This window comes from Osmerus mordax, chromosome 14 (genome assembly GCF_038355195.1).
Source record: "Osmerus mordax isolate fOsmMor3 chromosome 14, fOsmMor3.pri, whole genome shotgun sequence".
Classification (NCBI taxonomy): domain Eukaryota; kingdom Metazoa; phylum Chordata; class Actinopteri; order Osmeriformes; family Osmeridae; genus Osmerus; species Osmerus mordax.
Window position 1 is genome coordinate 10,914,609 of NC_090063.1, and position 10,312 is coordinate 10,924,920.

The following is a 10,312-nucleotide window of genomic DNA, read 5'->3' on the forward strand; positions in this document are numbered from 1 at the left end:
CTAAAAACTTGGTAAGATTCAGATTGGTTGTATTAAGGAACAAGAGAAGCGTTCATCAATCCTCTTCTGAATAGTATATGGTAGTATAAAACATGTTTTAACTTACCTTTATTAAGATGTCATTCATTTATCAAGAGACAATTAATATGACTATTAAAATATTCAATTTGATATAATCCTAGTTAAAACTTGGTTTGAAATGAAACACTTCTATTCCAGGCCAGGACATAGTTTGTCTTCTCCCAATAGTCTTTGTCCATCTGCTTTGACAAAATTCGAATGCCTGAATGAAAATGGCACAGTCTGCTCCAACAAATCAGAACACCTTTAATTAACCTAAGCTGCTCTTGTTATATGAAGCAAGTCCCCCACACAAGGCTTTGACAGCATTGCCCTTAAAAGGATTACTTTTTAGAAAGGTTAGAATCCATGATCTAAGGATTAAGACTCAGCAAGAAACTGCATCTCTCTAATAATGCCAGGAAGCTGTGTGTGTGTGTGTACACATTAGAATGGGTTTAGTTTCCCACGATCCCCGGGCGCTCTGCAAAGTTCTTCTTTTGCAGGTGTCTTTTTTATTATCCAACGAAGTGCCGTGCCACGATTGACGTTGTTTGGATAAGCATTTCGACAATAAAATAATGAAAGTATATTAGATAAATATTTACTTAACTGCCTGCACATTGCAAATGTGCTACAACATTATAATCACCAGCTGCATCACAGACATGGGGACTATTTCCTACCACTTTAGCCTCCTTGGTTGTTTTTTTGAGGCATGGATATAGCGATCCACAAACGGGCATATGACGACAGAATAATGCTAAACCATATCTATAATTTGAGAAATTTGTGTGTGTGCCACCAACTTTGACACAGGCCCTATCTATAGTTCAAGTAATATGTATTTGTGTGTTTCACTGACCTCTTAATCACTGACTCCATCACAGGCACTGTGCACTAGTGGTTATAATGAGACTAAGACAAATGTATAACCATTTGTATTCATTACACCTTTTCTGTGAGATTCAATGATTTTGTGAAAAGGTACTTCTGCATGGATTGATAACAGAGGCATGAATGTCCCTCCAAATTGTTCATCATACAGTAGGATATTTGGACTGTTGGTAAATGGTTGTTAGTCTGACTTCAAAGTTCAATCTATATCACAGAAGAACAACTGTACTCATAGTTATGCGTCTGTACCCAATGTTGCCAGTTTAGTGATTTTGTCGCAAGTTCTAGATACTTTCCAGACTACCGTGTAGAAAATAGTTATATAAAGAAACTAGAGAGAGGAGAGGGGTGAGGGGGAGAGACCCAAGAGGAGGGGTGAGGGGGAGAGACCCAAGTAGAGGGGTGAGGGGGAGAGACCCAAGGAGAGGGGTGAGGGGAAGTGACCCAAGGAGAGGGGTGAGGGGGAGTGACCCAAGGGGAGGGGTGAGGGGGAGTGACCCAAGGGGAGGGGTGAGGGGGAGTGACCCAAGGGGAGGGGTGAGGGGGAGTGACCCAAGGAGAGGGGTGAGGGGGAGTGACCCAAGGGGAGGGGTGAGGGGGAGTGACCCAAGGGGAGGGGTGAGTGACCCAAGGGGAGGGGTAGGAGGCCACATGGGAGAGGTGAGCCAAAAGCAGAGCTTTCTTGAGAAAAGGTTCTTATCTTATGCACTCATCTTCTATTTGTCAACGTCAAAAGCTACTTGGATAAACTGACTGTATCTGTGTTGGTCTTGCGGTGCCAACCACCATTTAAAAATGAAATTTGACAATGTTCTTTCGGAAATCAATGGATGTGGGAAGTTTCAAATCATGATAATCCTGATTCAAAGCATATCGCGACTATCTCTGCCATGTCACTTCTTGCTAAACAACTTTATTGCAGCTATGCCTTCCCATCACTGTAACCTCAGCGGTCTGGATAATGGGAGCATCTTTGGAAATCTAACCCAGGAACAGAGACTGGTAGTCAGTATCCCACAGCAGGAGGATGGGGGTCCAAGCTCCTGTGAGATGTTTCCAGAACCCCAGTATCAACTGTTATTCAACACCTCCAACATGACTAATACAGACAGAATTCCGTGTCAGAATGGATGGGTATATGATCATAGCACTTTCACATCCACTGTGGCAACAGAGGTAAGCATGTTTCTTTGCATAAGCTTTATGCATTATAAAATGTGATTCAATGATTTGGATAGAAAACTTGACAACCCAGTTAAACATTGTTTTAGTGGCACTGTAGATGCAAGGATCCTTGATCTGTCATTAAATGTTATTTTTGAAGTGGGACCTAGTGTGCAACGGTAAAGGGATGAACAAAGCAACAGCCACTCTTTTCTTCATTGGAGTCATGTGCGGAGCCCCTCTGTTTGGGTTCCTCAGTGACAGGTATGGACTGAAACTGTATATACACAAAACAGGTCAGCTATCCAGTCAAACATGTTGACAGAACTTTTTTTTTGTTGACCATTGATTGTGGACAGAGAGGAAGTGGACAGAGAAAATAGTATTTAGATTTGTATTACTGATGATAACTAGGTTCTGCTGTAATTTTAAATAATACTTTGAGAAAGTGAAGCCTGTTTTATATATTGGTGTATATCTCATTTGTATAATTTCTATATGTCTGAAATGTTGTTCTGAGGACAGATTGATATCATCCCCATTTTGTACTTTGATACTGTCTACAAATGACTGACCAGCTGAGATTATCTGATAACACCAAGGAAGCGGTGACTTTTGGGCATTTAACAGTTTTAGATGAAAATGTGTAAGAATACCAAAGTCCTTTGTTGATCATTACAAGAAGGTATAAAAAAGCTTGTTGAAATCATTGTTACTTTGAGTGACACACCTAGAACCTGATAGCAGGCTTTTCCTGGATTTGACCAAATCGTTTTTGCTAAAGCACTTAACTCGCATATCAATTAAAATAGTGTGCTGTGTCTAAAATTCCACAAGACACTTATTACTTACAACTGTGCACACATAATCAGGATTGCCACTGCTTTGTACTAATTGGTATCAAATATTCTTTCCCTGTAAGATTTGGACGGCGAACCATGCTTATGGTGTCTTACCTGTCATCTATGGCATTTGCCACTATGAGTGCATTCTCTACCTCCTACTTAATGTTTGTTATCATGAGATTCTTCACTGGATTCGCTCTTGCTGGAATTAGCATAATCTCCTTTGTACTAAGTATGATAACATTTTATTCAATTTTGCATTTAATTGAGAACATATTACTATAATACTAGTAGTTTAATCAAGTAAATTAATGATTAAATTGTGCCTGTGTCATGAACTTTGGCTAAAAACTATGCACACATAGCATACAAAGATTTTGATATTCTCCTTTGCAGAAGAATACTATTTTATTTAGTTAGTATATGTACACATTAACAAGTTATTGCATTATCACATTAATCTTGTCCACAAATGCGCTTTTACCTACAGATGTCGAATGGTTTGACATCCATCACAGGACATTTGCTGGTGTCATTGTGAGCTTAGATTGGACGCTTGGAAACTGGCTGCTAGTGGGAATTGCATACTTTGTGAGAGACTGGCGGAGGCTGATATTAGCAGCGACCTCTCCTCTCCTATTGTCTGTTTTTGCCTGGAGGTACACAATTGCAAATGTGTTCAACAACACATTTTATATTTTTGGGGTACATTACATACTGTATTTAGAAATCGTTTTTAGATCAAGTATTCCTGTCATTACAGGTGGCTTCCAGAGTCTGCCAGATGGTTGGTAGCCAGTGGACAAGCAGAAAAAGCTCATGGATTCCTTAGACAATGTGCCCATATTAACAAAAGATCCATGCCAATGGCTGACATCACACCAGAGGTAAAGTGAATTTTACACAAGTGTAAATCAAAAGTACAGTTAGATATCTAGAAGCAATATTTGAACACAACTATTGTTAAAACTTTTCTTTAACCTGGGTGCCACACAGATGCTTGTAAAGTCAGTGACAGCCGAAAGGAGTCATAAGAAGTACACTTTGATCGACCTGGTGAGAACTCCAAACATCAGGAAACTTACTATTTGTACAGGCATTGTGTGGTAAGTCGGCCGTGAAGTGATATTTTAAAAGCCTCAGGGCAAGGAAAGATGATGCGCCTCTTGTAAGTTTTTCACTTATTGTCCGCCCTAGGTTTGGAGTTGCTTTTACATATTATGGAATAAGTCTCAACATCACTGGGTTTGGGCTGAACATCTACCTCACACAGTTCCTTTACGCATTCATAGAGATGCCAGGCAAGATTGGGGTGTTTTACTTTTTGAACAAAATTGGCAGAAAACCTGGACAAGTGTGGACCCTTCTTCTGACAGGACTCTGTCTACTTATCAACATGTGGATCCCAAAAGGTATCAAAGGTTTTGTTCACAAGTATCCTTAGGACCAAATTACTTAATGATGCCTCACGGTTGTTGCCATCATGTTTTTACTTCTTTAGACATGAGGGAGTTTAGTGCCATTGTGTCCATAATTGGAAAAGGCCTATCAGAAGGATCTTTTACAATCATTTATCTTTACACCACTGAACTCTTCCCAACTGTTGTACGGTGAGTCACCAACAAACCAGTACAATCATTACATTCCTCCCCTCAATGTAATGATTATCTTTGTATGTCATTTGTTCACTGAGAGTGATTCAGTCTCTACACTTTCTCATTTGGTTGCTCAGGCAGAACGGTTTGGGTTACACTGCGTTTGTTGCACGTCTGGGAGTGTCCATCGCACCCCTCATCTTTCTATTGGAGGATGTGTGGCAGCGTCTGCCGGCGGTGATCTTTTGTATGGTGGCCATTGGTTCTGGTTTGGTGGCTTCCCTCCTGCCTGAGACTCTTAACATTTGTCTTCCAGAGTTCATAGAGGATATTGAGAAACCTAGGTACAGTAAAAATGTGATTGAATCAGTGTTAGTTCTTGTGTGAAGAGTATGACATTGTCAAGAATAATTGACAGCCATGTTCAGAAAGGCCAAGAAGTCATTAACAAGCTAGAGTCCCAACCAGATAAAATTAACCGTGTAGGATACTTAGCTCATCTTTGAACTACTGAACGAAATCAAATGATTCACATTACAGGGCCGAATCCAAACTAGGTCGAAAACAAACTGAGGGACAACATTTAAATAAAGAAAACTTCAGCGATGAAAATGATGAAGAGAAGATGAATCTACGTGAGGCAATGTAACAGGACTGTGCTACATGACACGAAACATTGTAGGCCTATATGAAATCAATGTCAAACAGCTGTCTCTTAAGAACGATGAATTAACAATGTGCATGAACACTGTGAAGTTTATATGGAACTTAATTTCCAAATGACTGGTTATAACAATATATTCATTTGGATTGTTGTCTTCTGTATGAGTGTCTGAGCAGCCATTGTTTTTCATTTCTGATTTGACTGCAATAAAGCAAGCAGAGTAAACACAATTAAATTTATGTTTATGCAATGCAAAAACTGTTTATATACCTCTTGTTTTTAGATTTGAAATTGAATTGGACTTGTTTCTAGTATAAATGGCTTCACTAGTGCTGACCATTTGACGCTAGTGATGACCCTCTAAGTTAACAAAACATTGTTAAGCATAAGCAAGCTCATAATAATTTTTTTTGCACTTACATCTGCACTGGCAGCAAAATATGCTTGTGTTAAGCATAAGCAAGCTCATAATATTTTTTTTGCACTTACATCTGCACTGGCAGCAAAATATGCTTGTGTTAAGCATAAGCAAGCTCATAATATTTTTTTGGCACTTACATAATTTTTGCAGATTGCAAGAACAACCAACTTTGTAGTTCATATATGAACTACAAAGTTCATGTATGATGTTGTTGCTGTGTCACATTAAAATAAAGTTAAATTAAATAAATCCGATATCTGTGGGCATATAGCAGGACTGTAATAAACATGACCTATCATTAATTTGGACCAAACTTAATGATTGGACGGCTTGTCTGTCTACCTGCCTACCTCCCCAGCAGCAGTAAGGCAGCGCACATTCATGTGTGTTGGGGGATTGGTTTTGAAGGAAGTAGGTGGGATATTTTGGTTTGAATCCTTTCAAACTCAAGCCAAAATTGCTAGGTTTGCAAAATGTACCTACCCTTCCTTTAATTTAGTAAATTAATGATTATAACCATGTTTTTACTCGCATTTTTCTGCTGTATGAGTTGCCATTGCATTTATTTCTGATTTGACTATAATAAAGCAAAGAAAGGTTAACCTAATTTTTAGGTTTAACCTAACCTAAAATTTCCTATTTTATTTTTAAGGGCTATTCTTTGACAAATGTAAACTTGTGTGTTACATTTGTTGAAGTGTGTAATTGTGTGTCACATGGGTGTTGAGGTGAGTTACTGTGTGTTGCAAGATGAAAACAGTGGGGCGGGACAGACTTTTCTTATGTAAAATTATACTGTATATAAATATATATTGTATTTTTTTTATTCTTTTTAGTCCAGTGGGGACCTCGCCCTTACTATTACAGTAACTGTTATTTGTCTCTCCACATGATCTAAATCTACCTTCTCCCACTCCCCTTTCCCCAACAATGGTGTGGGGGGTTGAGCTAAATGTATAATTTCTATTTATATAATGTCAAATCCATGTGAATAAGATTTGTCAGAATTTGTCTGTATTTTTGCAAAATGGTGCATACATTTGAGGAATTCAGAAAATCCTGATATATATATATATATATATTCCTATTGAATACATCACCAATTTAAATGAATCTAAGCATTGCTTCACACACCTGTGTTGTTATTTTGGTTAAGTGAAGTCAACGATTGAGCTACGTCAACAAACTTGTCTTAATCTACGCGCAAGGGAATCAAGATCATCTGTATTTTGTTGATTCAAAGAACAAGAGAAGAGACGGAGACAGAGTAGAGATAGCAGAGCATTTTAGGCTGACAAACGAAAATGAAGTTTGAAGACTTACTTTTAGATATTAATGGGTTTGGAAAGTTCCAGATAATCCTTATTATAATCAGTTTCATTGGTCGCTTCACACTACCCTGTCACTTTATGTTAAACAATTTTATTACGGCAGTGCCTTCTCACCACTGTGCCCTCAGTGGCCTGGATGATGTCTTTGGAAATCTAACCCAGGAACAGAGACTGGTAGTCAGTATCCCACAGCAGGAGGATGGGGGTCCAAGCTCCTGTGAGATGTTTCCAGAACCCCAGTATCAACTGTTATTCAACACCTCCAACATGACTAATACAGACAGAATTCCGTGTCAGAATGGATGGGTATATGACCACAGCACCTTCACCTCCACGCTGGCCACAGAGGTAAAGATTTGAACTGATTATATATTTATAATGTATGTGGTATTGTTGATGAGTGTGTACTGACACTTTTATTTATGACCAACCTCCATTGTGTGTGTATGTATCATTCCATATGATTGTAAAATATAAGTTATGTGTAAAATAGTGATAGATCTTTGAGAAATTATTTTGTGTGTCTTCATGTTTTGCTTCTACAAAACATTGTCTGTACCATCTTAAATGTACATTTCTATTTTGCAAGTGGGACTTGGTGTGTGATAAAAAAGGGAGAAATAAGGCAACAGTCACAATATTCTTTCTGGGCGTGATGTTTGGGGCAATGACATTTGGAAGTCTAAGTGACAGGTAATAACTGTAACATCAACTTCAGGTCACCAACATGTAAAGAAACCATGCAACACATTTACTTGAAGTCAAGTAATAAATTAAATGACTATTCTCAAATAATATACTGTATGACGTGCTTAAACTTTCAGCGCTACAGATTTGGTCTTTATTCTGTAGGTTTGGCCGGAGGATTATGCTTTTGGTGTCCTATGTGTCTGCGATGGTGTTTGGTGTGGCCAGCGCTTTTTCCACCTCCTACGGAATGTTTGCGATGCTCAGGTTCCTCACGGGGTTCGGCATCACAGGCATCGTCATAGTTTCCACAGTCCTCAGTGAGTGTGTTTGCTTACCTATTACAATGTAGTTTTTGTATTCCTTATATCCGTTTGTCATTTTACACTAAATAGGTGATGCATTTAATCTACATGAAGTTGGTATTGCCAACAGCATTTTCAGCATGTGACAAACCTGACATCACCAAAGAGAATAGGTTTCTAACATTATAGAATCAGATAGCATTATATCTATACATTGGTGGATATATGAGCAATATTCAAGCCATTTCTAAAGAAAATTAAGATACACATTCCCAGTTCAACCAAACAAGTGTTTTAATATTTACTCATACACTGGTGTGCCACTAAGGACATCTGTTATGTCCGCAGGTGTGGAGTGGGTGGATATTAAGCACAGAAGGCTAGTGGGCGTTATTGACAGCTTGTCATGGTCATTTGGGAACACTATGCTGCCGCTTATTGCCTACTGTGTGACTGACTGGAGATGGCTGACCATCTGGGTCACCTTACCTCTTGCCCTGGCCATCCTCACCTGGAGGTCAGACCTAGGTCTTTCTTATACAATAGTTTGTAGTGAATGTTTGAATTGTTTTTGCCGTTTACTGTACAGTTGAAGGTGTTATCAACAGAATGTTTTTCTAACTTAATCAGGCTCATCATATTGCTTCCTCCAATAGGTGGGTTCCTGAGTCTGCCAGGTGGCTCATAGCCCATGGAAAATTAGCAGAAGCTCAGTTTTATTTGTGCCAGTGTGCCAAGATTAATTGCAGGGGGGGCTTTGAGTCTACCCTGAAACCAGAGGTATGCTAAGTCAGAGTGTCGAAGATGAGCATGTATAGTAGATTTTTAACCTCACCAAATTTCACCCATACAGTATGTAATACCAAGCATTGAAGGCAAAATAAAAGTATTGCATCACTGTTTGAGTATGGACTACATTTTTCCCTAGGCCCTTTCCAATATTGTCGTGACTCAGAGAAAAGACAGAACATATTCCTACATTGATCTGGTGAGGACCCCCAAAATGAGGAGACTGGCTCTGTGTACCGGCATAGTGTGGTGAGTGCTTCATATCGGTTTGGTAGCTTTTTACCCCTGAAAGGTAGAAATGTTATCAAAGTTACACTTTCAACGTACAAAAGGCCTTGGATGCTTAGTCATAAGTAATATTTTGGGGTCTGTGGCAGAATATTAAGTTTCTCCTCCTTTAAGGTTCGGTGTGGCGTCTGCATACTACGGCATCAGCTTCAACATTACAGGGTTTGGGGTCAACATCTACCTGACCCAGTTTCTGTATGGTCTAATTGAGCTACCTGCCAAACTCGCAGTGTACTACCTACTGGATAGGATAGGCAGACGAAACACTGAAGTCGGCACGCTGCTGCTGGTTGGGCTCTGTCTCGCCACCAACATTTTCATTCCCAGAGGTTTGTTTATAAGAGCTACATTGTGTTCATTGCCTACAATTCACCTTGGTCATTCCCTTTCCTTCACTGCCTCTCAGATATGCCGATTGTCAGGACAACTGTGGCGGTTATTGGGAAAGGGTTCTCAGCAGGTTCGTTCGTAACCGTTGTGTTGTACAGCTCTGAGTTATACCCTACTGTGGTGAGGTAAACAACCCCCCTGTGACACACATACAAAACATCTGTCAAACCCAGCTGTGTCAACAAAATTCTTTGACAAAAACATTCAACAAAACTCACCATTTCTTTTAGACAGAGCGGCATGGGCTACAACTCGTTCTTGGCCCGGCTGGGGGTGTCGGTGGCTCCGCTGATCTTAATGTTGGAGGAGGTGTGGAGGGATCTACCCCAGGTCGTCCTGTGTTTGCTGGCCATCCTGGGAGGAGCAGTAGCAAGCATGCTCCCCGAAACCAGGGACAGATATCTGCCAGAGACCATTGAAGATATTGAGGAATCAGGGTACATAAGTCACCATCAGAAAGCAGCTAAATTATTTTTTAAAGCTATCGATAACATGTTCATACGCTAGATATTAAGGCAATTACGTTTTAAATATACTTACATCAAATATACTTCTAAATGCATTTGTTTCTTTTTAGGTTGGCTAAATCTTCAGATGTGGATATGGCACAAACCCTCTTCAGATCCAAGAGCAGCAACAAGACAGAAAACATTTTCTGACAAGTCACAGAAAAGTGTATTTTGACTACTGAAGACTACTTTCATGAACCAACGTGCACTGGATGTAAAAAAAAAAAAAAATGCAATTTAAGAAACTACCATTTTATCACTAATCTGAATGCTTTCACTTTATGAAAATGAAATAAATCTTGTTATTCATCAATTTCTATTACACATATTGGTCCAGAAATCATTGTAGTTAACATTAGATTTGAAA

At 39.3% G+C, this 10,312-nt stretch overlaps 2 protein-coding genes across 2 annotated transcripts; both read left to right on the top strand.

Moving 5' to 3' along the window:
* Positions 1 to 1,752: 1,752 nt before the first annotated feature.
* On the top strand, positions 1,753 to 5,210 carry LOC136956871 (solute carrier family 22 member 7-like). The gene is made up of 10 exons (XM_067250896.1): positions 1,753 to 2,133; positions 2,282 to 2,385; positions 3,044 to 3,198; positions 3,457 to 3,625; positions 3,730 to 3,853; positions 3,963 to 4,072; positions 4,164 to 4,378; positions 4,468 to 4,576; positions 4,699 to 4,905; positions 5,102 to 5,210. Exons 1-10 carry the CDS (start codon positions 1,753 to 1,755, stop codon positions 5,208 to 5,210), a joined length of 1,683 nt encoding a protein of 560 aa, XP_067106997.1.
* A 1,684-nt stretch (positions 5,211 to 6,894) lies between these two features.
* On the top strand, positions 6,895 to 10,268 carry LOC136956729 (solute carrier family 22 member 7-like). The gene is made up of 10 exons (XM_067250704.1): positions 6,895 to 7,325; positions 7,567 to 7,670; positions 7,830 to 7,984; positions 8,318 to 8,486; positions 8,626 to 8,749; positions 8,898 to 9,007; positions 9,161 to 9,375; positions 9,453 to 9,561; positions 9,667 to 9,873; positions 10,014 to 10,268. The coding sequence occupies exons 1-10, from the start codon at positions 6,951 to 6,953 to the stop codon at positions 10,093 to 10,095; spliced, it is 1,650 nt and encodes a 549-aa protein (XP_067106805.1). The 5' UTR covers positions 6,895 to 6,950; the 3' UTR covers positions 10,096 to 10,268.
* Positions 10,269 to 10,312: the final 44 nt, after the last annotated feature.

Excerpts from the sequence above, each read along its gene's own strand:
- LOC136956871 (XM_067250896.1), top strand. The coding sequence starts at position 1,753 with ATGAAATTTGACAATGTTCTTTCGGAAATCAATGGATGTGGGAAGTTT. Across the intron at positions 2,134-2,281 it reads CATCCACTGTGGCAACAGAG|TGGGACCTAGTGTGCAACGG; the intron begins GTAAGCATGTTT and ends TTATTTTTGAAG. Across the intron at positions 4,073-4,163 it reads ATTTGTACAGGCATTGTGTG|GTTTGGAGTTGCTTTTACAT; the intron begins GTAAGTCGGCCG and ends TGTCCGCCCTAG.
- LOC136956729 (XM_067250704.1), top strand. The coding sequence starts at position 6,951 with ATGAAGTTTGAAGACTTACTTTTAGATATTAATGGGTTTGGAAAGTTC. Across the intron at positions 8,487-8,625 it reads CTGGCCATCCTCACCTGGAG|GTGGGTTCCTGAGTCTGCCA; the intron begins GTCAGACCTAGG and ends TTCCTCCAATAG. Across the intron at positions 9,562-9,666 it reads TTATACCCTACTGTGGTGAG|ACAGAGCGGCATGGGCTACA; the intron begins GTAAACAACCCC and ends CATTTCTTTTAG.